At 38.6% G+C, this 15,900-nt stretch overlaps 1 protein-coding gene across 1 annotated transcript; it reads right to left on the reverse strand.

Moving 5' to 3' along the window:
- Positions 1 to 1,675: 1,675 nt before the first annotated feature.
- tars1 (threonyl-tRNA synthetase 1) lies at positions 1,676 to 15,014 on the reverse strand. Its single transcript, XM_033972693.2, has 19 exons — positions 14,836 to 15,014; positions 13,381 to 13,443; positions 12,770 to 12,960; positions 12,549 to 12,672; positions 12,065 to 12,186; positions 11,253 to 11,370; positions 11,116 to 11,180; positions 10,962 to 11,040; positions 10,621 to 10,767; positions 9,775 to 9,873; positions 8,925 to 9,091; positions 7,959 to 8,121; positions 6,788 to 6,925; positions 4,635 to 4,712; positions 4,458 to 4,558; positions 4,274 to 4,378; positions 4,070 to 4,142; positions 2,648 to 2,762; positions 1,676 to 2,556 (listed from the first exon to the last, which is right to left on the reverse strand). The coding sequence occupies exons 1-19, from the start codon at positions 14,893 to 14,895 to the stop codon at positions 2,408 to 2,410; spliced, it is 2,157 nt and encodes a 718-aa protein (XP_033828584.1). The 5' UTR covers positions 14,896 to 15,014; the 3' UTR covers positions 1,676 to 2,407.
- Positions 15,015 to 15,900: the final 886 nt, after the last annotated feature.

The following is a 15,900-nucleotide window of genomic DNA, read 5'->3' on the forward strand; positions in this document are numbered from 1 at the left end:
GTTCTGTGGAATATTTCAGACAAAGTGATATGTGGACAAGGCACGGAGAGACTATCAGAAAAGTGTGACTTCAAATATAGCTGCCCAACAGTTTTAATCATGAAAAACACACAAAGTTACTACCATTTTATAAAACTGGGTCCACTCCAGTAAATTTGATCCCGGTGGACCTTCAGTGAACTGCTCAATAACTGATCAGAACAAGACAAATGGGACCAGGACAGAAGAAAACACAAAGCTCTGGACCAGCACAGCCACCACGCACCCAGCTGTGGAAATCAAATTTGTAATGCAAGAAATATGAATGCAAATTAAGCTACTGACAGTGACTTTAATGACCCCAGTACTTATTCCAGCACAGTTTACTTAAAAGGCTGCACTCTAGGCCAGTTGAAGAGGGTTTTTGCCAAGTGCTCTGGAGCGTGGTGACCTCTCTTCTGCAGGTTTGCTCTGGAGCTGCAGGTTTTCTCTGGAGCGTGGTGACCTCTCTTCTGCAGGTTTGCTCTGGAGCACACACAGAAGGATGCACTCAGGCGCGCTGCAGATCCCACGAGCCTGTTTCCGCCTGTTGCAGCTCTCTCACTCCATTGACTCTTTCATTAACCCCTTATCAAAATGTTTTTCTCTCCCACACTTTTAACAACGTCAGCCCTCCTTTTCCCCTGCCTCTGCTTAACTCAAGAATCCCTGGGCAGCTGTTCCACCTACTGGTCGTAATGGATAAAATGAGCTTTTTACGCACAGACAATCCTCTTATTTCAGCTCTAAACCCCTGACTAAAACTTACAATCAATCATGACACAGCTTAAAGTTTATGTAGACTAACTTTTCTGGTGGAACAGTAAGAAAGCGCCTTTATTAAGGGATTTTGAGCAATAAATGTAAGACGGTTAAGTTTAATATCATATTGTGGAACATTATAGAGTCGAGCAGGTGGCATAGTGCAGCTTTAATACTCTATAATATAAAAAATTGTCATTGTCTTCTAGGTTTAATGTTTTCAAGGTAAAGGGCTGACGCATGAGCTCATAAGGTATATTATGGAACAAGAATTTGCAACAAAAAAAAAAGACAGTTAAAAAGTAATTAATAATGAAAAATAACAAAAAAAACCATCTGAATTGGCTGATACGCATTTTGATTTAATAATTTGTTTGTATTCCTGTGATGTAGGGCTTTAAACATCATGAAATCTAAACCTAATATGGCCTCGCACAATGTTTTTCTCATGGTTTTCCTCTGTATTTAAGTTTTGTAACATGTTCCTTCCTAAAAAAAATTAATCCAGAAGTTGTGTAAGCTGCTGTAACTGAGCTGAGAAACTTATAGAAACTCTCAGTCCTCTCTAGAACCTTTTTGTTTTGCGCAAAGAAACAGCACCCACTAGTGGCGGACAGGGGGTTTACAGCTGATTTACAGTCTGTCCAACTAATTATAGAAAATATCATGAAGAGTATAAAAAGTAGAGTCAAGCAGGATTATAAAATTGTGCGGGCCTCTTTTGTGCATCAGGTTTGGACTGGAGCAGTGCACAGTGTTTGTTGATTAGCCCTGAGATGAGGAGCTGGTGATCAGGTGTCCTCTCTGCAGCCCAAATTGAACATTACTCAATCATAATCCCAGCAAGTCGTTCATTTTTCCATCTTTCTCTTCAAATTTGATGCTCAATTCAACATGACTGGAAAGCATTTTAATGACTGAAGATTTAAACTGATAAACCACAAAACCACAAGAATCAGAATCTGAAAAGACGCTTGAAAAACATTTTAGTTTTCAGTCGTTATAAATCATGAACAATTCCCTGATGTTTCAAATTAGAAAATCGTTAAGACGCTTCGACGACCGTTCCCTTTGCTGCATTGCGCTTTTAACATTCTAAAACATACAGTTATCGTTGGAGAATCTGCTTATTCTGAAAGGTGCACTGTGTAATTTTCTGGTGGACGGTCTGCCACCTGCTCGTCTCCATGGAGATACTATTGCTTTGCCTGGAATATTCCACAGTGTATAGTATTAAACATCTATTTCCATGGAGACGAGCAGGTTACACCTTCAAATAAAGGTCACATCTGTGGAGAAGCGATCCTGCACATAGTAAAATTGGATGTTTTTCAACCTATAAATGAATGAAAGGTTAATTCCACACTATGGTACATTACAGGCAAAGCAATAACATCTCCATGGAAACGAGTAATTACACAGTGCACCTTTAAGCGCTGCATGATTATGTACAATGCATATTACAGCACTGCATTTAGAAGAGTAAAAACAACAAAAATATCACAACATTGAACAAAAAAAAAAAAGAAAAAATAGAGCTTTCCTCCATCGCACATCCAGACTCCATTTTGAATTCTGACAAATATAGTTACCGGACCTACTATAACCGTAGACAAATTCAGCCTATTCAAAACTCTTCTTCGGCGTTCCGACTTCTGGAGGATTTGAGCTGCTTCAGTCGCTCCACGCACTCCTCCACGCTGCGCTCGCCATGCACTTTGTTGTCCCGGGTGCGGACGTTCACCGTGTTGCTGGTCTTCTCCTTCTCTCCCACCACTGGTACATGTCGGACAAATCGATAAGTACAAGCACAGAGTACAGGCGATACAGGACGTAGTGGTCAAGATAGAAGTGTGATAGTACTGACCCAGGATGAAGTTGTACTGGGCCAGCTGAGCGTTCCTGATTTTCTTGTTGAGCGTGCAGCCGGGGTCCAGGTCCACGTCACTCATGAAGCCTGCGTTGTGGAACTCCTGTCGGACCTGGAGCATATCAATATATCGTATAGTTTAATTTAATAATACAGTATCGATACATGTTTTTGTCTATTTCACCAACTTAATCTGTCCAGCACTACAATTGTGTGGCTTGTTTGGAGGAAAGAAACTTGCACTACATAGATTCACTGTTTTGATGATTAAAAAAGTTGTATTTCACATTAGCTTTGCACAGACAGTGGTTTAACAAAAACTTTTAGTACCACAGTTGTGATTTAGTCGACATGTTGCGCTTCTTCAGAGCCGTTAAACTGCACGTCTGCGTAAATGTAAATGTGGAGCTCGTAGAAGCTGTGGATGAGGAATACTGACCAATGAAACAGTCTGATGTGTTTTTCTACAGTAGTTAGCCACATCCGCTAAACAAAATGCACTTTATGTTCATCATAATCATCATCTTCAGTAAACGCACCATTAATGGACTATTAATATTTATTTTTGGGTGAAAATTGATCGTTAAGGGTCACGAAAGCCTTTATTTTTCACTGAATCACATCAAATTGATTTGAAATATATCGTATTGTATTCTATCAACTCAAAAAAGTACTGTATCAAGACATGTATCGTATCGTGACCTATGTATCGAGGTATTTATCGTATAGTCAAAATCTTAATGATACCCAGCCTTATGTAACACGCAACATTTTTTACATTTATAACAGCTTAGATAACGGCTTAGATCAGATTAGTTTATTTGTTTGTTAAAAGCAAATCCGAGTTTATTTGAGGCCTGAACCAGATTTAACAAAAAAAAGAATAAAACAACTAAACAACATCATGCACCACAGTTTGAGGACAATCATTTGTTTCACCAAGCGCCTACTACACAACTTTATAGTCAAACTTTTACATTACGTGAGCCAGGGTCCATCTGTAAGAACTAGAATACTTTCTCAGCAGATTTGGGCTACGGTTCCTGATTTGATTAATCCAAAGACACAAGCAAAGCCAGCATTCATTCTACATATGCATAAGAGCCAGTGCTTGGATCCAGTTTTTTTTTTTTTTTTTTAAGCTAATTTAGTGATTGTCAAACTTGCTAAATTTCTCATGCTTGCCTGAGGATAGGTTCACTTGCCACTTAACTTATTAAATTCCATCCATTACAGAGTAGGGCACAGTTAAGGCATTTATTTTCACGGTCATACTAGAGAAAACACTAAGAATACGCTGCATTTTTTCTAGTTTAATGAAGAGATATCCGCCGTCATGTAGTGAATAATATAGAACAGTCTGTGGCAGCGAGGAGCAGTGATAAAGAGCAGAAAATAAACAGCAGTTGGGGCGCGTACCTTCTGGGCGTACTCTTCGCAGGTCGGTCCCACTGGCACCAGCATCACTTGGCGCGGAGACAGCCACAGAGGCCTGAAACAGAGCAGGGCTGTATTTAGAGCATGCGACCTGTGCTAATATTTACTCTCCCCCTCCAGAACTGCAGCGCTCTGGGTCTGATCTGGAAACTATTATCAGGGCTCAACCTCTGCAGAGCCACACACCATTTGCCTCCGTAGTTTTCCGTCAGAATGGCAATCATCCTCTCCACTGACCCCAGGATAGCTCTGTGGATAATCACGGGCCTCTTCTTGTCATCTCCATCATGACTACAACACAAACACACAAATTTAGGACCTGGCATCTCAATTTGTCTGAGCACTCGACATTTTTTGCAGACAAACAAACCTGACGAAAGTGAGATTGAAGCGGATCGGCAGTTGGAAATCGAGCTGAATAGTAGCGCACTGATGGTATCGGCCAATAGCGTCCTTGATCTGAATGTCAATCTACAAAGAAAGGGCAGCGTTTTGGAGCCAAAATGCCTACTGTTTAAATAAATTCAGCGTGCAGTTTATGGCTTACCTTTGGTCCATAGAACGCTCCGTCACCGGGGTTCAGCACCCATTTTTCACCAAACTCGTTCAGGCTGTTTTCAAGTTGCTAAAAATCAGAGGATACTTTGGTAAATATTAAAGGGCCCATGTTATGCCATTTCTGATCTATTATAATGTTGTTTCCTCATCACAGACAGACCTGGAGTTGTGTTTTGTTGTTTCATTCACATGTTTAACAAATAAACCCTACATATTTAGACTGAAATGGGAAAACACTCTTGTGAAAACACTCTCCACCTTGTGATGTCATTTGGTAATACAGGAAGTGTTAAAATGTATTTTTAAACTCTATACACCTTCATTAGAATCATTTTGATGATAGAATTGCCAATCTCTACTGAACAAAAAGGTAAAAGGAGCTGTTAACTTGAAATCTACCACAACGTGACATCACAAAGTGGAACATTTACAGCTTTGGAGATGTAGACAGAGTAATACCCAGATTTGTGTTTTGTTTTTTGTGTTGTGAGCTTTGCTGTTGCCTCCTCAAAACTTTACTTGAATCAATTTTGTGTAATATAGAACCTTTAGTGTAGATGTATGAAATCCTCCAACTTTTGGCAGGTTTAAGCAGCCGCTACAAGATATTTCTCGTTTAAAGTATCAAACTTATGCTTTAAAACATAAGACGGACCTATATAACGATTTATGGGGACGCCTTATTGACCTTTGACATTTCAAACGGGGAAGAAAGTCAAACTCCAGACCAGAAATCAAAGCAATAATAATAAAAAATTGCAAAGATCATAAAGGTTGTTATTATAATAATGCGTATAACAGAGATGTAATATTAAATAAACTAGAGAATTATTAATAACAATGAAAACTACTATATGAGAAATTTATACTGAAAGTAGAGAGCATAAATAATGTCTGATCTGGAGCGTGGCCTAATTTTCAAATATTTTTAGTGACGACTGTACAGTGGAGAGAAGGCAGATAGATTGAAAGCTAATAGAAAGCTTAAAAAAAAAAAAGTATGTAACGTCATTAATTATTAGACCTTCAATAATAATTACCATCTTCAACAAGTCCGCAAACAGTCAAGTGTGAATTTCAATAATACTTTCTGGATTTTTGAGAGTTAATCTGGTGAAAAGCAACACGTCCCAATCTGCCAAGTGTTTGGAATTTATAGTTTATTTTTGTGAGTCTAAATTGGCACTTTTGTGGAACCAAACATTCATCACTGATTCGTCACCACTGCAGCTGAATTCTTACAGGCACAAATGTTATTTCAGGTCTGGCCCGAGAAAAATAGATCTGGTTATAAAGTGACAGTCCTAGCACCTGAGCCACCGCCGCGGGTATTGTGATCAGTGAATATTATAAGTTTAGATTTGAGCTTTTTCCAAACAGAGGGTCATATGTTGTGGCAGTGGCGTATTAGTTAAAGCTTTTCATCCACCAACTCTAAACCGAGACACTGCGTAGTGATTGTAACTGTGTGATTCATCCACTTCTAAGACACTTCACCCACCTTCCCATGTACAAAAGTGTGAGTGACGTATAAAAAGGGGCAGATGGCACAGATCGGCACCTTGCTTCTGTCAGTCTACCCCAGGAGACTGACAGAATTCCACCACAAATATTGACTCTGGCGTTGCACTTTGAGAAGTGCAATACAAATGTAAAGCGTTATTTAACTTGCATTTCATCTATTACTGTTCCACCCTCCCGTTCATTACTTTTACTCATGAGACTACTGTTTTATTTAAGGCTGGGGGCAAAAGCAATAAAGGCTGCTTATTGTTCTGTATAATTTCGTTACCCGCTTCATTACTTTGTTTGAATTCATTCTAAATATTACCTGCCATTTTAAAGCCGTTCTAATCGCGCGCAAGATGTAACAGTATAATAATAAAAGAGAAGCTGGTGCTCGGAGAACTCCTATTTGACAGCCAAAGCAGACACAAATAACACTGATGCAGACTCTCGGAGGACAGGGGACCAATTTCAGCCTCAGAAAAAGAGCCGAATGAGACTTGTTCATTACAATCTAAACGCCCTTTGTGTCTTCAAATCACATGCTCCCCATTTGCTGCCTGTCCGTGTCAGCAGACTCCCTCCTGCATTTCCAATCTGATCAGCTCACCACGGAGCGTTCTCATCCATCATTACCTTTTCTGCTTGGTCCCAGATTTGTGGCTCTCCCAGGAACTTCTCTGGCCGCGTAGAAAGATTGAGTTTGAAAGTGAAGCCAAACACGTCATACACAGTCCTCAGGAAGTCCAGACAGCCTTTGATCTCATCCTCAATCTGCGGAGGAAACCAAATGTTAAAGAATGCCTGTTGAATCACTGAAGAATGACTTTTTCTCCCTGACAATGAATAAAAACATAATTATAAAAACGAAGACATGAGTTGTTTCTTTCATTAGTTGCACTTCGCACAAAATATAGAAGAAAAGAAAAGAAATGTAGAAAAGAGGTCTCAAAGGGGGAAACTGTTCAAAAGCCCAACGGATATTTGAAAATGTAGTCTACTGCTGTTAATGATAAGAGAAGTGCTAAAATTACTTGGACACTGCGAGATGCTGCTTTGCAACAAATTAATTAGAAAATATCATCCAAATGTAGAGCCATTAGAGCAGTGCTTCCTGTTGGCAGAATCTGCAGCCAGTAATGACAGACTTCCACTGTGTAATAGAATTTAGCAAGTAAAATCGCCATCTAAAACACTATTCCAGTGTGTCCAGGGGTTGAAACTACCAGCCAACTACTGTGACCTTGGACAGGACACATCTGGAGCATCAGTGGGTTTGCTGTTGTGGGTCTGGTGCACACTATACCATATAATAACCACTAGATTGCATCAACCTTTTATTTCGCTGCAGACAAGTGGGTGTGAGTGCTTAGTGGGTTGATCCTTCAAATAAACTGTTTGGCTATTATTGTTGAGTCATATATTTAGGGTTCACGACAAGGGCTGCACGATTCTGGGAAAATATTGACTTGTAATTTTTCTGACGAGCATTAACAGAACATTTTTGTGTAAGTCTGCACTGCAGTTTAGCTTTTTTATTTTTAGATAACTCGGCTTTTCAAAGGAAATTATGTTATTAAACGTAACGGCAGGGCGGTTTGAGGTTTGCTAATTGCGTCTATTCAAATTTGATTTGATTATGATCAGATCTTGCAGCCCTAAAAATAAATTTCTTTTGCTGTAAAATTAATTTGCAGGAACAAAATTAAAGTTTTGGGATGAATTCACTTTTCTGGCACTTTTATTTTCACAACGGGGGACTAGCTGTGAGGGCGAGTAAAGTCAGTGCATAAGCCCGCTCTTTAACCTGGTCCATGGAGCAGAAGATGTGTGCGTCGTCCTGTTGGAATCGGCGCACTCTGGTGAGACCCGTCAGCGTCCCCGACAGCTCGTTTCTGTGCAGCACGCCGAAGTCAGCCATGCGCAGAGGCAGCTCTCTCCAGGAGCGCGGCCGGTGGTCAAACATCAGGCTGAGGTGCGCAGAGGAAATGAAAAACTGTCAACTTCAGGCCGGAGGGTTAGAATAACTTTGAATATCAATATGTGACAAGAGGCAGATATTAGCCTGCCCTGTACTGGCATTACGGACTAAATATTCAAAAGGTTAAAGGCGCACAGTAGGACTTTGAGGGGAGAGTACACCACCTGCTTGGAGGCATGGAGATGATACTGCTTTGTCCAGAATGTTCCGCAGTAAGACATTGAACTAATCCAGCTAAAATACCAGTACAGATGTATTTATTGCTCAGAAATATATCAAAAAACACAGCTACAGCACCAGCTCTTTGCCCCGTACCACCAAAACAACCATGTACAGTTGTTTTAATGTACTAATTCATAATCCTATCCATTCTCACAGAAAACCTCATCACTGGACTTCGTTTTCTGACATTTTGTGCTACTATCTACAAACCAATAACATGAACAGCAGCGTTTCCAATTAAGGAGACTACAGTGGTCCTCATAGTCACATTTTCATCTCCACAGTTAAGAACAAGCGGAGCAATAAATTAATACTGGTACTGATATCTTTTACTTGTTGTATTATCATGAATATACAGACTTTAACTTTATTTAATCTTGAATGAGTGTTTTTTTTTTTTTTTTATTATAAGGGCCAATAAGTGGCACATTTACCCCAAAAATCATATTCAACGATTACGATTACTCAAATAAGGACTGCTGTGCCACCATAGTCCAAAGGGAAAAGCTGCACAGTAAATAATCTTATAGTCTAAAGGGAAACACTACAGTAAATATTGTTGTAGCTCACCAGTGTCCAGGACAGTTCATGGGTTTTAGAGCAAACGTCTCCTTTTCCACCTCAAAGGAGAACATGTTCTCGCTGTAGTGCTGCCAGTGTCCAGACGTCTGCCACAGTTTACTGTTGTAGATATTTGGGGTCACCACCTCCTGGAACCCTCTTTTTCTGTATTCACTCTAAAGGCACAAAAAGAAAACCAGATTCTGTTAGAACCAAAAGTCCTCTGCCAAAGTGCCAAAATGATTATAATTATAATTATTTTTGATTTTGCTTCACAGGTAATTGTGATTGTGACAAGATATTTCATTAAATGACTACACTGCACTTTTCTACAAACCAATTTTAACATATTAGTCCAATAATTTCCCATGGTTTTGATTCTTACTCAAGGAATAAAAGGCTGAAAGAAGTTTTTGTGTTTGGAAAAGAAAAACTGTTTTTTCAGTTTTAATGTATTCTAGCCAAACACAGTTGCATAATCTTTTGTAAATATTGTAATTCTCACTCTTAATGGAAGAAATGAAGGAGTCACTCTTCAGTATTGCTGGTATAAGAGTAAAAGGTAAAAGCTTGATACTGATTTCAATACCACAATGAACTCCTTAAAGCAATTATTGTGAAAAAAATATAAAGTAAATTGCAAATCCAAATAAATGAAGTTTGTTTAATTATATCCATCCTTAAGATCAAGATTATATTAAAACTTTGGAGAGGTTTAAATGTCTTTTATCAATATGTATCAATTATAAACAAAAAGTATTTTAAATAATAATAGAGCATGATTTTGTAGTCACCAAGAAAATTATTTAAAATTCCGATTTCATTTTGTGTTTCCAGGTCAATGGAAGTGTGGACTTACTCGGATGAACTCAACCAGGGTGTTGTAGATGTAGGCACCTTTAGGCAGGAAAAAGCAGCTGCCAGGGCTCAGGTCGTGGAAGAAGAACAGGTCCTGCTCCTATAGAACACACGGGTCATTTAGTGTGGAGCAAACCGCCCAGACAAGTTTAAAATGTAGTATTAATTAATACTATTTATAACCAGGATACAGACTATCATCATCTCCACACCTTTATATGTGTCAATGGAGAAGGTGCACACACCCTCATCTTAAAATCCTTAATAAAGAAAGATTAGTTTAAATACTGACAATAGCAATGAAGTAAATTGCATTTAGTGGAAAAATGTGATTGCTTAAACCACTGTGTATCCAGTGTGGAGCAATGTACATTTGTAACCAATCAGGCAAAACATCTATTGATTTTATTGAGGTCTATAAATGTAGATTTTATGGAATAACTCATTTGTATTTGTGGTTGTAGCCTTCACAAAAGATGGAAGTTTGTTTTAGAAAATATCAAATATGATTTTCACTTCAGTCTGTATCTGCAGGTGATGTCAAGAGTTTAACTCAGGCAACAGATTTTGATCAGACTTCCTGAATTCTTGAGCAGAAGTGCATGTGCATTTTTGAACGCAGAAAAACATTTTCCCAAGGACCACATAAGACCAGAACATAGTGAACAAAAATATCCAAGACAATTTGTCCTAGAACAATAGACTGTTCACCAAGGACATGCACTTTGTTGTAGCCTACTTTAGGGACACAACAGCATCTTTTTATGTTTTACTTAATGCCGAGTGACCTTTCCTCATTATTCCTAATCCCCCTCCCCCTCACTTCATTCCACACAGGAGTCCTTACCCGGCCCAGTTTGCGGTGGTCTCTGTTCTTGGCTTCCTCCTGGAACTTCTCCCACTCTTTGAGCATTTTCGGGTCAGGGAACGATATGCCATAGATCCTCTGGAGAGTTTCCATGTCCGCCTTTCCTTCCCAGTATGTAGATGAATTCTAGCAGACCAGGGAGGAAAAAAAAAACATTTGCTTTTTCATCACTTTTTCCCCCCCCCCCCCCCACCCCCCCCACCCCCCCCGGGATTGTAGTGTAAGGTAAAAGATCTACAAATGGGAACAAGCTTTTTACATATCCAGGGCACAGACTATAAACTGAATTGAACAACCATCAGTTAAAAAAATATGTTTACCTTGTGGATCTTGAGGGCTTTAATTTTCCCAGTGTGTCTAACATGGGGTCCTCGGCACAAGTCAATCAAAGGGCCACACCTAAAATAAAAAGCCAGTTTAGTAACTTTTTAATAAATAAATAATGTAAAATGTCCCGTCAGAACCCATATTCACCTGTACACTGTGGTAGTAGGTGTGGTGACCTTCTCATTGAGGATGCGGCACTTGAACTTGTTGTACTGTTAAAAAACATGGTTGTTGTTAGCACCAAACTGTGTACAAAGTATTATGATTTTGTGATTTTGAAATACCTTAAACATTTCCAGTAATGTCTCTTTCTTAATCTCCAGTCGCTCAAACGGCTGCTTCTCTTTAATGATTTTCTTGCACAAGTTTTCCAACCCAGGGAAGTCGTTGCTTGATACTCCTCTGCACAGAACAGACACACAATATTTGCAATATCTTATAAAAAGTATATTTTTATTGTAATTCTAACGATGAATCACAAAGTTTAAAGAGCTGTGAAATCACTGTGAGTACAACCATTGCATTTTGTTTTATGGGCACAAAGTCCTTGGCTTTGGAGGTACAACTGCAATGTCGAAATATCCTTGCAACGCATTCGCCACAATCGTGATTTGCATAAAAAGGCTTCATTATGGAGGTTATAGAATTAATTAGACCGCACGGTATGAGCTTTCCTGCACCGTGAAATCTGGAGAAGTGCATCCATTTCAGTAAAAGGTCAGGGGAAAAACTTATTGTAAAAGTTGTAAAGGATTTTTAATTCAAACGCAACTGATTTTATGTCATTATTTGTTCAGAATTTGTGTGCGTTTGTTCCATTCAGATTATTCACTAATGTGTTGTTTTTCCCCCCACAATGGTTTGTTGGCATTTCTTTTTTCAACCAGACAACAGCCATACGCCACCAAAACAAACTGTGCATAGGCCAGTTCAAGGGCAGACCACACAATCTTTATACCAGGATTCAAGAGCAAATTCTAAAGGCCTTACTGTTACTGGATCTTAAATAAACAATATAATTACTGTTACTACACTGGATTGCTTTAGCAGCTCTGGAAAGCACATCAAAGGAAACCCACATGTGTTCATTACTTACTCGTTTTCCAGGAACATGTCATAGTAGAAGCCATTCTCAATAGGAGGCCCGTAGCAGAGACAGCCACCATACACTCTCTCCATAGCTTCTCCCAAAATGTGAGCACTCGAATGCCAGTAAACCTAAAACAATGACCAAACAGCTGTAAGAAAAGTGTCTACAGCTATTTAAATTATATCCTTGTGTTGTATTCCTTGGTCTTCTCATGATGCTACATATTCAAACAAAGCTCTGAGCTTCATATTGATTATGTGCTTCAAATTTGTCACTGTGACCTTGCAGCCACAGAAAAACCTGCATCAATACTGTGAAAGTAAGATTAAACCCGACCGTTGTGATGTTAGATTTGGTGTCCTTTCAAAAAAGGGATTCAGATTCTGTATAATTTCAACTCAGATCAAAGGCACAAACATGAATTAATACAAACTATGTGTGTTTATCATGGAGATCTTACTCAATTCAAAGGTTTAATAATGAAACTTACAGCTTGAGCCTCTTCATCATCAAACTTGAGCAACTGTAGGCTGCAATCTTCTTCTAAAGGTCTATCCAGGTCCCACACAACGTTGTTTACTTTGGCAATCACTGTGTTGTCAGCAAGACCTTGACTGAACGAACAAAAATACAATGTCAAATTACAGCAGATTACTCTAACATAAATAATGTAGTCACACATATAATATGACTTTTTATTGGGAACAATACCTGATGCCACAAGCAATCTGGTAAGGAGTAGTTTTCCAGGATTCAGCATCAACAACCTTTCCATCAGGCAGTGTCACCTTTATGGGCTTGCTCTCGTTTGAAGCCCGCTGTGCGATCAGGGCATCATGCTCGGCTTTTAACTTGGCATATAACGACAGGCGCTCTTCAATGTATTCGGGAGGTGGTGAGAGCTGAAAAAGTAAAATTTGAATTTGAATTTATAACACTATAATCCAAAGTATTCATTCTGATCTATAGCACTATAATCCAAACTATGAATTCTGATCTAAAACACTATAATCCAAACAATGAATTCTGATCTAAAACACCATAATCCAAACTATGAATTCTGATCTAAAACACTATAATCCAAACTATGAATTCTGATCTAAAACACTATAATCCAAACTATGAATTCTGATCTAAAACACTATAATCCAAACTATGAATTCTGAACTATAACAATAGAATCCAAACTATTTGATTTGGATTTTAAAGAGGCGGGAGCCTGGTTTAGTAATATTTCAACATAAACAAGATAATCCTGGCTACATACAAAAGGTACTGGTCAAACTGGATGCTTTCAAGTTGCTTAAAATGTCTTTACACACCTCAGCTCTTCCTGCAGTCTCTCCTGCTGCTCCTTTGTTCTTCTTTTTGCCTTCAGCTCCCCCCTGTTTAAATAGTTCATTGTTTATCAGGACAACAAATTAACCAGATGTTAAATACAAATGAGGCTGAACAGTAAACACCAAAGCTTCAAATGTTATTATTATTATTATTATTATTATTATTATTATTATTATTATTATTATTATTATTATATTTGGTAGGGATAATGTGCAAAAAACATTAAAGATGCTTTGCACCAGATTATAGCCGAAGCTAGTTTCCATGTGTAGTCCCTGAGTTAAAAAGCGTTATGTAAAGTGATCAAATGTGTGTGTATTAATTCATTATAGAAACATTCACAGCTCTCTAAAGCATGTTCACAGCTCTCTAAAGCATGTTCACAGCTCTCTAAAGCATGTTCACAGCTCTCTAAAGCATGTTCACAGCTCTCTAAAGCATGTTCACAGCTCTCTAAAGCATGTTCACAGCTCTCTAAAGCATGTTCACAGCTCTCTAAAGCATGTTCACAGATCTCTAAAGCATGTTCACAGATCTCTAAAGCATGTTCACAGATCTCTAAAGCATGTACACAGATCTCTAAAGCATGTACACAGCTCTCTAAAGCAGGGGTGTCGAACACATTTTCACCGAGGGCCGCATAAGCAAAATGGCTGCTCTCAAAGGGCCAGATGTAAATAAATCTAACTAATTTTTCAACTTGTTAATTAACTGTTTATGTATTTATGACTTATTCAAGTTACACATATTGCATATACATTTGTGTAGATGTAAAAATATGGCTGTGTAACTGTATCTCCTGATAAATTGAGATTTTAAGACCATCAAACCTTTTAATTTACCCTGTCGAGGGCCACATAAAATGATGTGGGGGGCCGCATTTGGCCCGCGGGCCTTGACTTTGACACCTGTGCTCTAAAGCATGATCACAGCTCTCTAAAGCATGGACACAGCTCTCTAAAGCATGGACACAGCTCTCTAAAGCATGGACACAGCTCTCTAAAGCACGGACACAGCTCTCTAAAGCACGGACACAGCTCTCTAAAGCACGGACACAGCTCTCTAAAGCACGGACACAGCTCTCTAAAGCACGGACACAGCTCTCTAAAGCACGGACACAGCTCTCTAAAGCACGGACACAGCTCTCTAAAGCACGGACACAGCTCTCTAAAGCAGGACACAGCTCTCTAAAGCAGAACACAGCTCTCTAAAGCAGGACACAGGTCTCTAAAGCAGGACACAGCTCTCTAAAGCATGGACACAGCTCTCTAAAGCAGGACACAGGTCTCTAAAGCATGGACACAGCTCTATAAAGCAGAATACAGCTCCCTAAAGCAGGACACATGCTGCCGGCTGGTGTCATGAATGGAAGTTGAGCTACAGTTAGCCGCTAGCTAACACTCGCTATGAGTTAAAAAAAGAGAAAAAACGATCACCTTTTTGCCTTCGTTAACTTTCAATTCACTCATTTTGTCAGCGACTGCCTCTTCGGCCATAATATTCGCCAATAAACACGAGCTGTACAGGAAACTTTGATAAAACTGAACCCAAGTGTAACGAGGACTGTCAAAGCGCCGGTGACGGAGAGTGATGACGTACCCGGAAGTAGTGGGTCTGATGCAACATTACCGTAATGGGCGGAGTAAACACGCACTTAATTATTAATATTACGAGATTATGAGGAGAAAAAAGAAAGAAAAGTGTCATATCTGTGTTTGTATGTGGTGTTTGTATGTGAGAAGTGTCCTCACAAACTGGGAAGTCTATAATGTGGAGGGAGAGGATCAGCTGAAAGGCCTAATTGATCCTGGGCGCATTAAAAAAAAAAAAAAAAAAAAAGTGAAACACCATCCAGCTGGACATAAAAAAAACGACATAAATATAACATAACATTTAAACATCACATAAACGTAACATAACATAAAAACATCACATATAGACATAACATAACATACAAACATATCATATAAACATAACATATAAACATAATATAACATATAGACATAAAATATAAACATAACATATAGGCATAACATATAAACATAACAAAATATATAAACATAACATTTGAAGATAACATAACATATGAACAAAACATATAAACATAACATAAAATATAAACATAACATGTGAAGATAACATAACATATGAACATAACATATAGACATAACATAATATATAAACATAACATATAACAAGCATAAACAGGAGACAGACCTTTTGTTAGGTTTGGGGAGGGGCTGATCCACCTCATGGATAATTCAAGTCATGTTTTGACCTGGTTTATGGTTAAAACTATCTATCCACAATGACTATAAATAATATTTTCTGTCAGCACATATATTACACTTTTATAGTCTTTCACTTTTTATGAGCTGTACTGTAGACTTCTTCCATGTGGGGGTGGTTATGAGGATAGAGCCTTTTGCAAACATAAGCCACAGCCTAATAATTATAATAAAAATTATTAAAGACCCAGATATAATCACTATAGATGAGTC

Source organism: Periophthalmus magnuspinnatus, chromosome 9 (genome assembly GCF_009829125.3).
Source record: "Periophthalmus magnuspinnatus isolate fPerMag1 chromosome 9, fPerMag1.2.pri, whole genome shotgun sequence".
Taxonomy (NCBI): domain Eukaryota; kingdom Metazoa; phylum Chordata; class Actinopteri; order Gobiiformes; family Gobiidae; genus Periophthalmus; species Periophthalmus magnuspinnatus.

What these genes read in the sequence shown, in the direction of transcription:
- tars1 (XM_033972693.2), bottom strand. Translation starts at nt 14,895, where the DNA reads ATGGCCGAAGAGGCAGTCGCTGACAAAATGAGTGAATTGAAAGTTAAC. An exon ending in CAGATTGCTTGTGGCATCAG is followed by an intron (nt 12,673 to 12,769) that starts GTATTGTTCCCA and finishes TTGTTCGTTCAG; the next exon opens with TCAAGGTCTTGCTGACAACA. An exon ending in TTCAATCTCACTTTCGTCAG is followed by an intron (nt 4,379 to 4,457) that starts GTTTGTTTGTCT and finishes TTTGTGTTGTAG; the next exon opens with TCATGATGGAGATGACAAGA.